The following is a 19,636-nucleotide window of genomic DNA, read 5'->3' on the forward strand; positions in this document are numbered from 1 at the left end:
CTCGTGTTGCAGCATGAAAAAACACGGCCCCATTTTGCTCAGGTCCCTACACTATTTCCTGGAAGCTGAAAACATCCCAACATCAGCTGGAAACATCAACTCTATGCAAAGGAGATGTATTGCACTGCATGAGGCAAATGATGATCACACCACATCCCGACTGGTTTTCTGACCCCCCAGTAAAGCAAAACTGCACATGCCTTCTATTGCTCCCAGCCTGAAGCACACCTGTGCAGTAATCATGCTGTCTAATCAGCATGCTGCTATGCCACAACTGTGAGGTGGGAGACATTTTCTGCATTTTTCTGAAATCCATAACTCACAATGACAATCCTCTCCCAGAAGTCCCTCGTAGTAATGTACTGGCCTGTTGTAGCGTTGCCATGCTTTACAACCTGTTGATAGAAATCAGGGGGAATGGTGGTGGTGGGGGGGTCACAGGGCTAAATCCAAGATGGCTGACATGATGGACCCAAGCGGCACCTGCTGGTGGTTAAAAGTGAATCCTATACGGTAGTGCCAGAAACGCAGTTCCAGCATGGTTAGCTTAAACCTGCGTTAGCTAGGTTTAACAGATGCTGTTATTTAGCTCGGAGTTCGCTAGATGTCAATCATCCTCCATGACGCCCCCTCTCCACCTCTTTGCCCATATTTGTATTTTCTTGGATAGACGACATACATGACAATGCCAAGATTGGCGATGGTAGGAACCGCCCAATGAGGTTCAATTTGCCTAAAACAAAGTGTTGATGCCATGAAAGCAGTTTGTCACTGATGCAACGCTACGAACCGAAGGTGCATAGAAAGGTCGTCTCGCTGGTAGCAACGTCACCGGCTGCAGCATGCTAACAGCTGTGGACTTCACATTCGCAGGACTTTAGAGGCTCCATGAGTGTGAGACGCTCCAGCGGTGTGTTCATGTGGAAATGTCACCATCAGACACAACTTATCGCTCTTTCTTTAATTGCTTTTCTACCAGAACTCAGTCTTCTGTGCAGAAACTGTAACTAGTTTCCAAACAAAGAACATCTTGATGAGCCCCCGCAGCCTGAGGTCGAAACCTGGATCCAGTCTGTCAGCATACGGAGGAAAGAAGACTCAGTCAGTTTAGAGGACAGGAGGGTGTGACATCGATAGTGAAAGGCAGCATTAAAGTGAGACAAAGAGGTTTACAGACAGAGTGAAGAGATGCAGGATGATAGATCTGGCATGCAGAGGTTCCTTCTGATTCTTTGAGTCTGCTGATGATATTATTGACTGTAGATGGTGAATCTTCAAAGTCTGAGGAACATTTTCTGGACCTAATTAATCAACATTAGTTAAACCGTCAAGCGTCTCACAAGCTTTTACGTGTGAAGTCCGGACAGAAAAAGCAGCTGTTGATTAGATTTTACAAGTTAAAAAAACATCCAGTGAAGATATTGATGATGAACACCAAGCACAGTGATCCCGTCTCTCGTCTCGTCTTATCCGGGGTCAGGTCGTGGGGGCAGCAGCCTAAGCAGGGAAGCCCAGACTTCCCTCTACCCAGCCACATTTGCCAACTCTGTGGGGGGGATCCCAAGGCGTTCACAGGCCAGCCTAGAGATATAATCCCTCCAGTGTGTCCTGGGTCTTCCCCGGGGTCTCCTCCCAGAGGGACGTGCCTGGAACACCTCACCAGGAAGGTCCAGGAGGCATCCTGACCAGATGCCCGAGCCACCTCAACTGGTTCCTCTCGATGCGAAGGAGCAACGGCTCTACTCTGAGCCCCTTCCGGATGACCGAGCTCCTCACCCTATCTCTAAGGGAGAGCCCGGCCACCCTACGGAGGAAACTCATTTTAGCCGCCTGAATACGAGATCTGGTTCTTTCGGTCATGACCCACAGCTCATGACCATAGGTGAAGGTAGGAACGTAGATTGACTGGTAAATCGAGAGCTTCGCCTTCTGGCTCAGCTCCTTCTTCACCACGACAGACCGGCACAGAGTCCGCATTACTGCAGACGCCGCACTGATCCGTCTAAACGCACAGTGATATGCAACATTAAAGGTCCTGTATTATTCAAAATCCCCTTTCTATAGTTTTTTTTTAAAGAGTTGTATGTCTCTATATGCTGTGTAATCCCGTCACCTCTCGCTTGTTTGCTGCACTGCTCTAGCTAGCTGAGCCAGCCCTCTAAAATCACCTCATGTCCCAGTGAAAGCTACATCCTGTCCCCACTAAGGCACCTGCTCATAAACATTTAGAGGTTCATATACAGAAACAGTCACTCAACACACTTTCAGACAGGCTGAAATGAAGAACCAAGACTGAATTTGGGGTAAAACAAAACATTATTATTAGACCTCTGACACCAAAATGAAATTCCAATTTCACATGAGCCTGACTGGTCACCAGTCCATCACAGGACCACAGTCGTGTAAAACTATAAATTTTTTCAGCTTCCTCCTTAAACATGTTCAGAACTGGGAAGTTGTTCACAGACACTCGTTAAACCAGTAAAAGTTTTCTTTCCTGATGCCAGAATCCTCACAGGGACATGGCAGATGATGACTTATCTATGATCTTATTAATGTAAAACACCAGTTTTCCTTTATATATGATACCAGACAGCTTCCTGCTGCTGATCAGAGATGCTCGGAGCAGCTTTGCAGCCCACAACGTCGTCTTGCAGGGACATTGGACTCTCCTGTTATTTGAACAGCTTTCAAGCACACACTAATACTCACTCACTTACAGAAGATAACTCTTTAACTTGTACATGAAGATTAATAAAGATTACAATAATATAAGATTAATAAAAGATCATAATATGAACTGAAAATAAAATAAACAAACTTAAAAACCCAACATTAGGAAGGTGATTTTTTTTGTTTGCTGGACTAACGTTGCCTTAGAAAAACACTTTCTGACTACAACAAACCATATTTATCTTTACAACCTGTGTTATATGTTTAACGCAAATATCACATTGTGTTGTTGCACTATTTTCTCTTCCGAACCAATGAACATCAAGTGAAGGATGTGCACATTGATCTGTGTCTGAAAACGTTAATAAAGATGTCATGTATACCGGAGATCCCAATTGGACTTGGTAATGCTACAACTGAGAAAAAAACACACTGGCAATGAATGGATCCCTGATGTGCAGCAAATGATGGGAAATTCTTATTCATGCGACGAAAGGGAGAAGACACCAAACCATTGCACACGGCGTGTAAATGCTAACAAGCACGCCATCAAGCTAGCAGAGGATCCATCTTCCAAGTAAAGGACACTTGTAAGAAGCTGGACAAATGGAGCGTTTGGATAGCGTGGAGAATTGAGCATTTCTGTCTGGTTAATAAAGCTGAGGATGGAAGGACAGTTGCTTGTAACACTAGCTAAACCTGGTGAATAAAGAGGTGACAGAAATGCTCCAAAAGCATTTAAACCTGAAACCACAGATTATCGCCAAATGTTTTCCATTTCCAAGGCAGAGTGCATCACTTCCCATCGCTAACCCTAACCCTGTTGGAATGAAGTTACTGGGTTACAGAGGTGAGCTAACCGCATCGGACGGTTTGATGTTAAATGTGGTGCATCAGAGCTGGATGGGAAGAAATGTTATGTGTTTAACACAAGCATTACATTGTTTTGTGGCACTATTTTCTGTTCTTATCTGAGGCACATCAAGTGAGGGATGTGCGCATTGGCCTGTGTGTCTGAAAACAAGTTTTTGGTCTTGTTGTAACTGAGAATACAGCAGGTAGGAAGCGTTAAAATCCAAAGCGACCCTGAACAGGAAGGGTTGGCTCACACAGAAGCTGAATTCTCAGCTGATAATGGGATTTCTGCCCTTGGAGATTTTCCTTGATGGGATCAAACTGCAACTTTCTAAGTCTGTAGCAGCAGTTTGGAGTGATGCAGAATGACTTGCAGAAAATGTTTTTTTTTTTCATTGTTTGCTCTGAAGCATCAGGGTCTGAACAGATTTTACTTCCTAACCCCTTTGACGATCTGTGGTTTCATCCGAACGGCTTCCAGTCAGTCTAAGCTGCTTCTGTTGGCACAGAACCCACCAAACACAACCAGCTGGAGCCTTTCTGCACATCAACATCATCTATTCTCTGTCCACCATCGCTGAAATCTCTGAGAAGCCGCTGGAAGGATTACTGCCAGAAAAGCTTTCTAACATGGTCGACGCCAAACAGTTTTACGTTCTAACGACCAGGAAGCAGAAGACAGTCCTGCAGAATGATGTCTGACTTTGTTGAGAGACAAAGTCACGTTCACATCAGCTTTTTTTAATTCAAATCTGAGTCTGTTTGCTCAGAAAGTCAACTTCATTTGGGGAAATGTGAATGCGCTAAGCAAATTCTGATTATGAAGGGTTGCAGGGAAGCTAGAGCCTATCCCAGCAGTCTTTTGGGCGAAACACAGGGTCCACTCTGGACAGTTCGCCAGTCCATCGCAGACTTCACTGTTTATATTTGTAAATACATTTTACCATCCTGCAAAAATCTGCCCAAAAAAAATGTGTGAAAAAGGATCTGCGAGATTGTAGAATAGATTTGTGGAAAAAACTAGAAGTTCTCGGCTATGCAGAGTGCATGCAGTTCTGGTGGCACTGGATCCAGATCAGTGACACACATGGATCTAAATGAAGGTCTAAATGTACTGGACCAGACATGCTGGTGTGAAGAAAGTAATCATGTAATCATCACTCACTCTTATATCACGAGCACCAACGTTTCCCTCAGCTCTCATCTGGAATGTCCACCTCCACTGGGGAAGATCCATCTCTCCATCAGACCCGTCCAGATCTGGGTTCTATGGAGGATCCATCTCTCCATCAGACCCATCCAGATCTGGGTTCTATACAGGATCCATCTATCCATTGGACTCGTCCAGATCCGGGCTCTAGGGAAGATCCATCCCTCCATTGGACCCGTCAAGGTCTGGGTTCTGTGGAGGATCCATACCTCCATCGGACCCGTCAAGGTTCTGAGGAGCATCAAAACCCCTTCATCAGACCTGTTTCCACTGATCTTCAGTCCAGTTCTTGTGTCATGTGACATACCGAAACATTTTCTGGCTTCTTAAAAGTCACGTTTCCATGGAGACCGTTTCTGATGAGGCTTCAGCTATCAGTAAATGGATGAGCTGAAGGTCCAGATGTCATTCCAGATGCAGACGTGTGCCTGAGCTCTGCTGTGTGTCTGTGGAAACTACACTTCATTTTACACATGAACTCTTTCACTTCCATTGCAAAGCAAATACATTTCAGACACGTCCATAATGTGTGAGAACCTGCAGGATAATTCGGGTTTTATCCAGGAACTGGGACTACTCGCCTGCATTCTGCAGCATGATGTGATTAACAACGTGGTGTTTAGAGGAAACTTCACAAGTCTTATTATTAAATCATAATTCCTCTCCATGGGTCTGTATAACGCCATTACTCAATGTGACAATCTTCATTCAAAGCATGTTAAGATGGCTGGGATGGGTTAAATGCAGAGAACTAATTACCCAAATGATCAATAAAGACAAAAAATATATATTATTAATAACTAAATGGCTAACATCTGTTAACGTTCTTATTAATGTATAGTGAATTTATTTATTATATTATTAATTATAATCATTAGGTCATTAGATGGAGGTCCTGATGGGAGAGGTCTATGACAAGTTAGGGGCGGAGCTTGCTGTTGGGCAGTGGCATTGGCTGTTTTACAGCAACGGTCAAAACAGCAAAAGCCGCCACAGGAACGGTCATTGTCATTTGCTGTTTTAGTCTCTCCACATACAAACGTTGCATCATTGTAAACATTTTATAACGTGATCCTCTGCTCCATGAAACTGATGTTTTCCGCTGGCTTTCATTATAAACATGCCCTGGAGGAGTATCAGCAGAACAGCGGCAAACTGGGTCGACTTACTTGGTTCCCATTTCATGTTTGTTTTCCGGCAGTTGGCGTGTCGTTAATTAGCATTAGCAATTAGCAAATGTTTGGCCTACCTGTCCAGAAGGAAAACGGCAGCCTCCACATGGCTTTTGAGCCCCTTTGGCACCAACACACATTAGCTTGATGGAAGTTCTCCGCCTCATGTGACTTTATGTGACATCAGTGCTATTGGCTTAGAATCCATTAGTGTAGATGTTGGCATCGTAACCAGGTGTAAATATTTATATATTTTAGATCCGTCAAAAACATAAAACAGATCCGTCCGTTCATAAAACAGTTACTTGTACGCTAAAATGGATTTTTTTTTTTTTTTAGGTAAAACTAATACTTCTATTCTGTATCCCTCTCAATATTCTATCAATGCATTATTTTTGATAATTCATGGTTTTGATGAAAAAGTTGTTGCTATGACCTTTAGGCTGGCAATTTTCTACCAGCATTTCTTCCTGGCTGTTGCTACGGCAACAGTGTTGCTCTTGGTTTGGATGATGTGTTTAATTCTGAGTTATTTCTAAAGAATAGCCTGCTCCTCCACGGTGAAGTAGATGCTCTGCAGGGTTTCTCCACAGCTGTTATTGATTGGAAGCTGAAAACTCCGCCCCTTTTATGAGAGCACGCAGTTCGAGATGGAAAACTGGTTAAATTAGCGACTTGCTAACTAGCTGCATTGTGCAGCCTCTCCAGAGCCTGAATGTGGGGGTAACAGAGAGATATCCAGGTACGTTAAACCTGCTTTGTCATCCAGGCCTCAGGTCCCAGTGAAGCCCTGCTTCATGCAGTTGTTGCTGCAACATGATCCCACCAATCCTCATCTCTGACACTATTAACAGCTGCCTGAACAGGTGGGCTTGCTTTTTACCAAACATGCAGGTTTTCCATGTTTCCCCACTCCAACACACCTGACTGGGATCAATGAGTCATTGAGCAGAACTTCAAAGGCTGTTGGATGCTAGGAGCAGGAAACATTGAAAACCTGTAGGACAGCGGATCTCAAGGACAAGATGAGCTTTTAACCAGGCGTCTGCTGTGGTGGAAACTACGTACATAAAGGTTTAAAAACAAGCTAGAAGCTTTCAACACTGGTTCATGTCATCGCAGCTGTGGTCTGAGACACGCTGAGACAAATGTCCCACGCCAGAATCGTCCTCCTGTGACCTCCGGTTTGTCTGGGTGTGTATTCAGAGCTGGTGAACAACAGAAAAATAGTCTAACACGCAATTAGCCAGCTGTTTGTGTTAATAATTAATACATTAACACAATAATAACACGTCAAGGTGTCAAACGCAGTTTCTCTGAGCATCTCGCAGTCAGACCTCGCCCTGAATCTGCTGGGACGTTTACTGTGAGGGAGGCGTCCTGTTATCGTCTTTCTCTCTGCAGTATGATGAACTTCTGAGCAACAACCGCAGATGAAACTGCAACTCTGTAAACTCCGTGTCTTTATGAATAGATAAGCCTTCAGATTCATGCCTCGTTCTTGAAAAGAATCAATTAAACATTATTTCTTAAACGGGAAACAATTAAAGTGCGGCTGCATTTGGTGGCTTTAGGCGTGAACAGATCTGTGGAAACAGCAGAGCATGAGGCTGGGTACCGTCAGGAGGAATCTGCTTTGAAGTGAGGAGTGTGCAGCCTCGCTCTGCACAGCGGGAGCGCTGTCACTGACCTATATTCCACATTCTTGCATGCTGAGACTCGAGGTGAGGGATGCTGAGTGCACCAAAAAACAGCAGAGAGACATGGAAGGGTGAGGAGCAGAGGGGGAGGGTCGAACCCAGTGTGAGGAGCATCCTGCATGCATCATGCATCCAGTTACTGTGGCACTGCTTCATTTAAACATATCTACAGCTCTTATTTTTCATGCATCCAGATACAGTTCGTCTGCAGAGAGCAGGTCCCTGACTCCCCCAGCAGCTGTTGGGTAAGCAGGTTGTGATCTCTGCAACAACCTGCTGAGCTTTTCAAGCCACTTATAAATCTCTGGAAGATCATTAGTGGTGATACGACGTGGAGAAGTCGCAGGTGTGTTTAATCAGACAGACCTCAGCAGCAGCGCCCTCCTCGTCTGCTCGCGTCTGGAGGAAACATGCCGCTAAATCCTGACAGTAAGTCTTTACTGACAGCAGGATTCCAGGCAGATGTAAGAAAATCTGGCTCCAAATCAACCAAAACTCTCCTGTGGCTGGAACCAGAGCAAAAAAACCCATTAACCCTATAGCTGCGGCGCTTTCCAACAGAAAATGTTAACGTGATATGAAGGTATTCTGTAAAACATGAACCAGAGTTTATCACTCATTGTTTCATATTGTAGCATCACATGGAGGTTTTTACTATTGTTACAGCTGCCCCCAATCTCTCATCAACCCATTTTCATTCAGCCTGGAAACCATCATCTGGCCTCCCCTTGGCTGGGATTGGCTCCCCCACGTCACCCTGGTCTCATCGGTGTCTCTGAGTGGCTGACCTGTGCTCCAATGAGGATCGAACACCTCTCCAATCCCGGATAAAAGAGCGCCAAGTTCTTCATTCTGGGGCAGCTGTGTGGTAGTTACAGCTTGCCCCCTCTGAGACTGAGTTTTGGTGGTTGGTTTTTGCAAAGCCTTTTACGGCCGTGTTTACCGTGACTTGGGTTTAAAGGTGTTTGATGGTGTTTCTGTTTAGAATTACTTCTGTTCTAGTATTTGGTTTTGCTGCACCCCCTGCCCTTCCAATTGGGCCTGTATTGATTCCTGTCACGAGAGCAGTGGAGATGTGGTGTGGACCCAAACGCGGAGACGAGGGAACAGGGATGCAGGTTCAAGACTGATTTATTTTTAACCCAGGAAACTAAGAACAGACAAACTAACTGAGGTACAAAATGATCCAGCAAACAATGAGTGAACATAAGTGGTATAAATACACAGGAAAAACCGAACGAGAAACAGGTGAAACAAATGAACTAAATGAACCCAGGTGAACCAAATCAATGAACAGGAAATCTAAGAAGCTAACCAAGAAAGGAAAAACTACAAAATAAAACAGGAAGCCCAAAAACAAAGCACAGAAAAACCCAAATCATGACAGATTCCTTTTTATTTTTCTGTGGGACAATGAAGTTTCCCAAAACTTACTTCCAGTCTGGTTCTTTTGTTTTACTGTATGTTGCGGCCCTTACCCCTAGACCGCTGGGTCGTAACAACTATGAACTATAACACGTAGTTGTCTCCTTACACCGTTTGATCCACCTGTCATGCTCTTCCTCATTTATAAAGTCCACCCAGCATCATCATGGACATTTATAGCACTATCCCACAGATGTTTCAGTGCCACGGTTTCCGACCCTGCTGCCTCCATCATGTCCAGAAACTCTCCTAAACACGAGAATCCTGCATCCCTTACCTTGGTTAGGCAAAGCCTCAGCATTGGGCTGCTTCAGCCACGCTGCTCTGATGGATGGATGAACTGTGATTTCTAACAGAGGCACCACTTTCACTGTCACTGGAGGACCAATCATCATCCAGGAGGTCAACACGTGTTTGGAAATGCTGCTGGTTTCTCTGTAATCCACTCTGCCTCACCAACGATGAGCTTCCTCATCGTCTTTGTACGATGTGCTTCAAACCCCAGGTGTTTATATACTTTGAATGGACCTCTACTGGCCTCCAGTTTGTGCTACATTAAAGATGCCATCTAGTGGTGGGAAGCGGTAACACGTGCAAGCTGTCTTTCTGGAGCCATGGCCTGGTGCTTCTTGTAACTTTGCAACTTTGGTGCTGAAGAGGTTTAAAATAAACTAAATGAAACCTGAGAAGCTTGAGGAAAGTCTTGTATTGTATCAGAAAAGGGGGCTGCATGCTGGTGGAGTGGTTAGGACTGTGGCCTCACAGCAAAACGGTTGCCGGTTCGAGTCTCGGCTGAGGGTTCATGGTTCTCTCTGGCTTCGTCCCACCATCAAAAGACATGATGTAAAGTTATTCATCACTCTAGAGACTGAATGTGAGCGTAAATGGTTCTTTAACTCTCTGTGTTGGTCCTCTAATGGACTGGCGACATGTCCAGGATGTCCCCGTCTCACTAATTGCTCAGATAAGCTCCATCTTCTCCGTGATCCTGACTAAGCAGTAGAAGAAATGGCTGATTATTTAGAGAAAGAGAGCCAGGTGAAGGAAAAGGATGCTAACAAACTGTGATTGTTTTTGCAGAAACTGTGTTTTTTGTGGTCAGTTCCCAGAGGGAATACGTTAACTTCCACCATCACGCTGCTCCACTTAGCATTTGCTGAGCATGAGATGCTAATAAATGCTGACCACTGAATTCATTTCTTCTTCTTTTTCTTTGCTGTGTTATGAAAGCGGTGATGCTCCAGGCAGTGGCCACATCCACTGGCTGCCACTGAAGCTTCCCAGTAGCCTCGTGCGGAAGCTTTACCGACCTCTCAGCTGGTGGGATCTCCTGGCAAATACAGAATACTTAAACTGGTCCATGGAAAAAAGTACAGCATTTGGACCAGACCTTTAGATGGGAGCTGGTTGGAGTGGTGGATGGATTTAAGCTTCTTCAAGTTGGACACTGTTGGTTTGAATCCTGACTTTCTTCACACCACTTTTACGCTTTTTATTTCACTTCCACCTGCTAATGGAAAATATTCACCCTCTCGGACAAGATAGTCCGACACTCATTTGTTCCGGTTGTATGACATGACTGACCACACGTGGACCTCGCTTCATGTTTAGAAACTAGAAATCTAAATGGCAAAAGTAGAGAAGGTCAGAGGAGGCTTGGAGTCTGATGGTGATGGAGGTGTGTAGAGAAGAGGTTGTTCAGGGAACCAGAGATAGATGACTCTGCTCTGATAGGAGTCGGTAGCTTCTTCTACCATCGTGGAACCAGAAATGAGGACAGATTTATCTGTAGGGATGGGAGTCCCACGCATTGCTGACCAGAACGGAGAGGAGCACAAGCCTGTATGACTGAGCTAGAAAAGCTGGGAGGAAACATATTTCCATTCCTGATGGATGAACCATGACAGATGGCTGCAGTGGTGAAACATCTGCTGGCAAGCCTCCAGAGGATGACATGGGAAAATGATGTGGACACATCAGTTGTTGCTTCCAAACATCTAATAATCCTTCCTTCTTTTCTGTTGGCAGGTTTGTCCATTTCTCATGAAAAGACATAAATAAATATGAATGTATTAAAAATCCAGAAAAGCAGTCTGAGGGAACTTCTCCTGGATTTTTTTCCACCATTTATTGTGAAGTTATGTGCAGATAAATGAAAATTATTCAATCTTCCAAAGAGGAAAAATCTTTCATAACATTCCTGCATCCGGATGCTGATCCAGATCATTCCCAACATTTACTGGAGTCTAAGTTAGACTGAGACCAGTTCTCAGAAACACATGAAGATCTGTCCAAGACTTCTGTCTAAAGTTGCTGACAGACAGGCAGAGGGAGAAACAGTCAGACAGACAGAGAGACAGACCTTCCTTGGCAGAAAACACCAGAAACAGCAGAAAAGCAACAACCACGCTGCAGCTCCAGACATCCTACTTGCATGGCTGTGTTATGCAGTGAGTCGCAGCGCTCCGTTTCTCTCTGGTTGATGTCTGATCCTTCAGAAGACCATCTCATGATGGTTTCATGTTCCCACAAAGAACCCTCAGATCATTTAGTGTGTGTTTACACCAGCCCTCTGGTTCAAATCCTAGATCATTGTTCTGAAAATGTGGTTCATTTAGGAGGACATGAATAAAAAAAACTCTTGATACTATCAGTATTCTCATATTTCCATATTTGAAATCCGTTATTATCTTAATGTAATCAGGATTTGGTTCCTGCAGCAGATTCTAGATCAGGATAAGTACTGTGTCGTTCAGCTCAACAGGAACTGTTTTATGCTTGAGGCGCTGATTGTTGTGTTTCTTTAAAAATATAAAATCCAGTTGTGTTGGAGCTTTTTTCAGCAGAGTACAGTTTATTTGCTCTCTGTCCTCTCAAATCCTCTGCTCAGCTCTCTTCACGCTCCTGACCGGATATAAAAAAGTGGCCGGATGCTACCGCTCAGTGACACTGTGGCAGGTCGGCTGTGACATCACTGTGTGTGACGAGTGCAGAAAATGGTCTTTTTTTTTATCTTTTAATTTTAAAATTTAAAAAAAATTCTGTTTTAAATAATTTAGATCCAAAAGGCTTTCAGACCTGATAACTTTTTCTTACATTAATAAATCAACAACAGCTGCATCTAATAAACTGACCCAGTAAAACTGTGTTGATTACAGTGGCTCTGATCCCAGTTTGGTCCCAGTTTAACATTATTATGGCAAAGCTCCAGTTCATAGAAAGTGTGTTGAGTAAATGTTTCATTCTTCTTTTGAACACATTCAGTGGAGCCAGATTGATGGAGTCAACATCATTTTAATACAAAGGTAGCAACAAGCTAATGTTTACACTGCTGTGGCAGTTAGCTGGATGCTAACACAGATGCTAACACCGATGGTAACGCAGATGCTAACATTAGCTTAATTTTGCTAACTAACTTCTTGAGGTGTGCTTTAAAGGCAGGGTAAGAGATGTTTTCCAGAAACATATCTCTTCGAGTCTCCTTCACAACCTGATTGCAGTGATTTTTCACAAAGGTTTTTGCTATTTCAACTTTTTCCACTTTGGATTTTTTTTTGAGTTTTTTCTTCCTTTTTTTTGTTCTTCTTCTCTGGCTTGTTCCCTATCGCTGATTGTGTGTCTGCCAAACCACCCCCCCCACCACCACCACCACCACCAATGTCCAATTGTATTGTGCCATTTTTTGCATCAAGTCATGGATAGCTAAGCTCCCTGAAAATGGACTAAATTAACAAGGAGACTGACTAAACTGTCCGTCCATTCGTCTGTGTTCTTTTGTGTTGAGCACAAATGGGTCTGAAGCAGAAGCCTATGTAACTAGCCGAGTCTGTACCGTCTTCCACTGGAAAAGAACGGCCTTAAGCTCCTCAACTATAAAGAAACACCAGCTTTATTCCAGGGTTGGGGTTGATCTGCTGCCTTATGGTTTGCCAGTTATGGTTTTAAGAGCTCAAGCTGGGAATAATAAACATAAATGAGCAGTTTCTCATTTTTCATGCTGGTATTAGGAGACGTTATTCAGCAGGTTTGAGATGAGATGAGTGGGTGCAGTACACATGAGCAATTAATTCCAAACAGCCTTATAGCCCCCTCAGCAGCATCTTCACCCCTCAGGTCATGAAAACCACTTTCCATGCCTCTGTCCTCATTATCAAATCAAATTAAAATGGTCATTGAACCACAGGGCGATGGGAACATTTGCACCCTTCACTGCCTGTTTATTTATTTATGTATTCATAGGCAATCTGCTGAAGCTTCTGCTGTTATGACTTTGAACTGTGTCATATAATTTTCTCGGTCTTATTCCAGCTGCCCATCCTGGTGTCATCTGTGGTCAGTCTTTACTTCCTGGAGTGGACGGATGTGTTTAAGCCGGTTAAATCCGGTTACAACTGCCATGACCGCAGCCTGAGCCTGCCCTACATCGACCCCAACCATGAAGTCATCCCCTTGTTGATGCTGCTAAGCCTGGCCTTTGCTGGACCAGCCATCACAGTAAGCATCACATGTTATCTGAAGCAACTCTTCTTCATGCTTTTTCTGCTCGTCAGACCAGTGAAGTCATTGATCCTTGCAATCTTGGATGGATAATATGTAATAATCTCATTAAAAAAATGTACAAACACAGCAACTAAAATGGCTTAAATTTAAAAAAAAAAAAAAAAAAAACCTGCAAAAGAAGAGATTGAGACATTTTGCCATTTAATTTAAAATATGAGCTGATTGTGAATCTGTTGTGAAATATTCTGATATATTTATCTGCTTTCTGTCACGGCCTTTACCATTTGGTTTAATGTCTTAAACTCCCCAAACCCAAACAGGTCCATTGACTTCCTGACTGGAAAGATGCTGCTAGAAGCTTGGAGGAATGTGTTGAGATTAAATTTAAACCCAAACACAGCATCGGTGCCTTATTTGACCGTGTTGGATCAGGTGCTGGTACCTGAAGCATTTCACAACTGCTTTAACTCCAAGTATCCAAACAGCCTTGTCTCCGAGGTCAGCCCAAAGTTCATTTCAGTCCCCTGCATTTTGGCCTCACCAGCCTGAGTGGCTTTTCTAGCCAGCCTTCATTAACAGAGTGCTGTTTCCAGAAGGGTCAATAAATGTCAGCTGGTGGCATTAAAACGATGAACAACCCTCATAAACACGTGCACACGCTCATTCTGCATGTTGCTTTATGCTACTGTTGACTATAAGTGTTCAATCATTTAATGGCAGGAAAGTGAGAAGGACAGGGAGCTAATGGGCCCGTACTGCAGCAGGGTTTTCTTTTCTGAGATAATGTAATATTCAGGTCCATCTGGACGACATCAGCTCAGCGCAGAAGCCTGACATTCGTCAAAGGCAAACTTTTTACCTCATCTGCATTTTACAAGGATAAAAAGCAGAGTTGGTGTTAAATATCAGCACTGACAGACAACAGCAACACAACACACTGCTTTATCACTGATACAACTTCAGCAATCCAGCTTCTTTCTGGAGTGCAGCTGGAGACAGAATTCATGTCAAGATTCGATGTGATCCTTAGATTGTGTCTGGAAAGAGACTGAGTTGACTCTGTAGTTTACAGGAAGTTTTTATATCTGTTCCACACAGCATCAGGTGTCTGGAAAACATCGCATATTTGACAACAATGGCCTCCTGACCACATCCACATCTCTTTTTACAGTCATCACTGTGGCTCCGCCCACTGGCTTCAAATTGCATGTGGTACGTTTTAGGTCAAAATAGAAATAAAAATATTTAAATTTTTTTTCTCTTTTAGCCCCAAATAAAAAAGTTAAATAAATAATTTGCATAAGTGTACTTTTATTACCATATAATGTCAGAGTTATTGCAGTGCAAATGGCTTCCACCAGGGGGCAGAAGACAAGTATCACCAGGCAAAGTTTGTACCACAAAATGATGCAGTGGGTCTCAGAAATGTATCACGTCTGACACATCAGGCATTGAAGGAGTTAATATAGATGACAGTCCCGTCTTCTGCAGGTGCTCTGTTGAAACTTATCAGATTTTTTCAGGTTCCATAATGGTATTGCATCCTGTCTCTTCTCTGAGATCTTTCCAGCCAGTGAAAGTCAGTCCCTGTTGCTCTGGCGCTTTCTCTCGTTCCTTTTCTCTCTTCCACTGGTAATTCGATGAATCAGTCATAGTGACATGCTCGTCTGTATTGTGCTGTAAAGTGATGCTTCAGGAGGGAGAAAAAGTTTGGTTTCTCAGCGCCTGGACGCTGCAGGGCACCGACCGCTCCAGTAATGGATGTAATGTATTTCAGTGTGGCATCAAAACGAGTCAGAAACAGAGTTTTAAGGTCAAAAAGGTCTGTAACGTTGATGCCATTGAACTGATTTCCTTTCCAAGCAGGTCACGTACTCACAGCACCCAAGTTTTTTTAAGAGCTTTTTTTCCCCTGTGTTATCCAATCAGGTTCAGCCCTCCTTACTCACCTTTAGGTTTCAGACATTTATTCATTTAATAGTTTATTTTCCATCCCTGCTTTACATTGTTCAGGTTCACGGAGGTCTTTAAGCTGTTTAGGGTCCAGCTGCTGAGAGACTACATACTCTGACCAATGACATACATGCATAGCGGTGCAGAAATACAGAACATAGAACTGTAATAAATGAAAGCTTGGTTTTTATTCCTCAGGTAAGAGGAATACCAGACCGCTGCCAGGAAACAGTTGATTCTATGATAAAATCCATCGTCAGTCTTAACAGAGGAGAGCAAACTGTGTCGTCTCTGAAGCCGAGACAACGACAAAGTGCAGGTGTCTCTCCAGCTTGTCAGGAAACTCAGCTCTCTGAAACACATGAAATCTGTGGATGTCTTGTTCAGCTGCCTCATGTCAGCTTATCTTTCTTCTCTACCCTGAGACATGAGAGTAGCTTCTTATTTCAGCTAATAGCACCTGAGAGACCTCCCTCAGGATCTTGTGGAAGACTTGAGGCTTTCCTGTCCTCACATCAGGGAGCCTCTCATGGGCTGTTGAGGATTCATGTCCTTCTGAGTGTTGCTCAGCCTCATAGCCGCTTCCCACCCTGCAGGCTTCTAGTGCAGGGACTCTAGTTTGGGTCGCTCTCACTAACTGAACAAACTCTTGACGCCAGGGTGGGGTTGGAACAGGAGTTGTGTTGTAGTGTAGGACAAACAAGGACCCAAGTGCAGATTGGATGTGGATACTAGGACAGGTTTATTGTTCTCCTGGGCAGAATGGTAGGTGGGCAGGCAGGCAGGTTGACGGGCAGGCAGGCTGGTTGACGGGCAGGCAGGCAGGTTGACGGGCAGGCAGGCAAGAATCATGCACTGGTGACAGAACAGACAGTTGTGAAACAAGCAGTTTAAATTCTTAAGCAGAAATGCTGCAATGGCCGAGAGCTGTTACCACAGATGAAACAACAATCAGGCGATGACTGGTGAACTGAGCTGGCCTTTTATCTTGCTGCTGCTGATTTCCCAATGAGAACCTGGTGTGGACTTGATTGCCAGGGAAACAGGCACACCCACTGCAGCACAGGTCAGAGCAGGAACCACAACAAGTTGAGCTTTTTCTCAGCAGCAGTTTGGAAATGAAAGAAAAGCTAGAATTCCTGCTCCCGGATCTCGTCATGATTACATCACTCCGTTAGGTTCATGTCAGGAGCAATTATGTAATGATTGGCCCAAATAACGAGAGCAGTCATTGGAAACTGCAGGATGGTGAAGCATGGAGAGGTTGCAGTGCTTACAGAAGTTCCGGCTGCTCGCTGAATGATCTCCTGTACCTTTCATTTGCTGCGTGAATTACTCATCTGCCAAAATGACCTCAGGGAAAGTGAAAGCAAAGCACAGGGACAGCTGGGAAGTCACATTAAAGGAAATATTTCAGAAACCTTTCGGTGTCAGAGACCCCTACGATGGCTTTGCATGTGGCTGAGACGGTTTCCTCGACGTTGCATCGACATGTTTAACTGCTTAGTGACGAGCCAATGTTCATACATGCTGGATGAACTGAAAGCCTACAGATCCTTCAATGCTTACAATTAATGGAGCTGATCAGGACTTCCTGATTTCATATGACATCAGCTTGTCTTCTCACACAACATACCTGGGAAACGTAGGTTAGACTTTTTATTTACAAAGAAAACTACAATAAAAATCGATAAGTGAAGGCTGAAATGCCTGGACCATCGAGTATAGAAGGTATTAGTGTTGCCTGAGTAGGAAAAAGTCAGCTTAGGTTGTTTCTATTGATAAAAATATTCATGGAAGTCACATATTAATGCTGTGACGTCATATGAAAGGACTGTATACCTGAAGAAGCCTCTGACTGAACACGCCTGCTGCTTCCTCACCGTGTTGTGTCGAGGATGTGAAGAGTTCAGCATGCTCAGCAGCTTGGGAAGCTTTCTTCTCTCTAAACTGCGGGCAGTTTGATGTCCAGATCTTCTCCTTTCCCACGATGAGTCCAGGATGACATCGTCTGCTGTTACAGCGCCACCTTTTAACTTTACGCTAACTTTATTATCTTGATCGGCTCGTACAGTCTGAAAGCGCTGATATATCAGAGTCAGGTTTATGTTCCGGCAGCCAGCGGTGTAGCTCAGGGACGTATTCTTACCAGGAGCCCGGCTTCGTTATATTTGCCTCCTTTCTCCTGTTGTCATAGAAACCTTCTGAAAAACAATAAATTCTTCACACCAGGACTTGTCAACGTGTGTTTGACACACTGTCTCTTTCTCAGACACGTCTTGTGTCCCACCCGTCCTCATGGACAGCTACAGGTGGAGTGTATTTGGCTACTTCCAGATGATCCCACTATGAACCATCGCCAGTCCCAACTTCACCATCAGAGGGCTGCATAGAAAGCCATGAGCTGCTAATGAATACCTAAACTAACCTTCAATTAGGTAAAACACATGTCCAAGATGTCAGTGAATGCATCATAGTTTCAAGATTCAGCAAGTTTCAGTTTCCAGTGGTGGTTTCACGAGTGATTGTTGACTATTTCAGCCGGTTTTCATCCAGCAAAAACAAACAATAACAGGAAATAAGGAATACAGTTGCTTTTTGTCACCATAAGGAGAGCTGAACGGAGAGAAGTGTTCTGCTTCTGCTCTGCAGGGAGAGAAAAATCTGGTCCACTTTTCTGAGATAAACCCTGGTTTAGAGAGTCACATACACAGTGTGTAAGTTTAGGTATTTATGCAGATCCCTCAGGGCTCTTCTCTAAGTAGTCCTAATCCCCCTCTATTCATCGCTGACGCTCCCGACTTTCCACCCATGTTCGCCTCTCTCCTCTCTCCAAACCTTTTTACCCCAGCCATGGATGTCCGTGTCCTCTCATGTAGAAAGCTGTGATCTTTAAGAGCTGCTCTGCAGACAGCCAAGCGTCCCGCTGCAGCACCATATGTCACGGAGGACAGTTTATTTGTGGCTATCGCACTGCGAGGAGCACTTCGCTTAGCTCAAACAGAAGCTTGGAGAGTCATTGATAGGCCAAGCTGACGAACCACGCCCACATGGAGCAGCCAATCCATGGGGATTAAAACATCCTTGGATCAGATGCTAGCGTGCATGATGCCATGATTCTCTTCAGGTTAGGAAACACTGAACACACAGAGACCCTTGAATATCCCAGTTGCCATGTAGACGAAGCGCCTTGTTACCCAGAAGAAGTTTTATTTATAGAAGCTGAGCAACTCACACACACACACAATGAGCTTTTACATCCGCTGTGTGTAAACTGGTCTAACAAGTGATTCTCTCTGTGAACAGATCATGGTTGGGGAGGCCATCTTGTTCTGCTGTCTGTCTCGGAGGAAGAGCGGCGCTGGAGCCGAGGCCAACATCAACGCCGCAGGATGCAACTTTAATTCCTTCATCCGTAGAGCCATCCGCTTTGTTGGTACACCTGTTTCTCTTCTCCTGGCCACACACTCGTCTGTACTCGCCAAATAAAGCCTGCTTCCGCAGAACTTCACTCATTTTCCATGTTCTGTGATTCTGACGTCTCACACGTCAGACGTAAACGTACATACATGGAGCTTCCCTGCACCTGCATCCCGGCTGTGTGAAGCCTCTGTGTGTCAGCTTATCCTCACTTCTCTGACCTTATTTCAGGTGTTCATGCATTCGGGCTTTGTGCCACGGCCCTCATTACCGACGTCCTCCAGCTGATGACTGGCTATCCAACGCCATACTTCCTCACTGTGTGTAAACCCAACTACACCTCTCTAAATGTCAGCTGTGAGCAGAACCCCTATGTCATGGACGATATCTGCTCGGGAGCTGACCCCATAGCCATCAACCAGGGCAGGTGAGGAGGAAGAACATTTATGTTGTATTTATCCTTGGTGCTCCGCAGCTTTTCTTCCATCTTCTGCATCCTTTATGGGCGTAACTTTAATGGATCCCAGTCTGCTGCTTCGCCCTGTCCGTCATCCTGAGGGTATCTCTGTGTGGGACAGCTTTTATTCTCACCTCATATAAACACTTAGGGCCAGATCTACTAAGATCCCAGTCTGTGAGCAGTAACTTACGTGTACAATCCAGAACTTTGCGTGTGGAGCTGAACCAGGGTTTACAGTTGAGTTACTGAGAGTGACTGTTTAAATGAG

General features: G+C 44.3%; 1 protein-coding gene across 1 annotated transcript in view; it reads left to right on the forward strand.

Annotated features, from left to right (window-relative positions):
• plppr4b (phospholipid phosphatase related 4b) overlaps positions 1-19,636 on the forward strand; it is a gene marked incomplete at both ends in the record, with an annotated part of 28,631 nt that overhangs the window by 3,553 nt on the left and 5,442 nt on the right. The window contains 3 exons of the mRNA XM_079260271.1: positions 13,344-13,529; positions 18,795-18,924; positions 19,140-19,335. Of these exons, the coding sequence (XP_079116397.1) occupies positions 13,344-13,529; positions 18,795-18,924; positions 19,140-19,335 (512 nt within the window). The remainder of the gene's footprint in view (positions 1-13,343; positions 13,530-18,794; positions 18,925-19,139; positions 19,336-19,636) is intronic.

This window comes from Telmatherina bonti (assembly GCF_933228915.1).
Source record: "Telmatherina bonti genome assembly, chromosome: 20".
Taxonomy (NCBI): Eukaryota; Metazoa; Chordata; class Actinopteri; order Atheriniformes; family Telmatherinidae; genus Telmatherina; species Telmatherina bonti.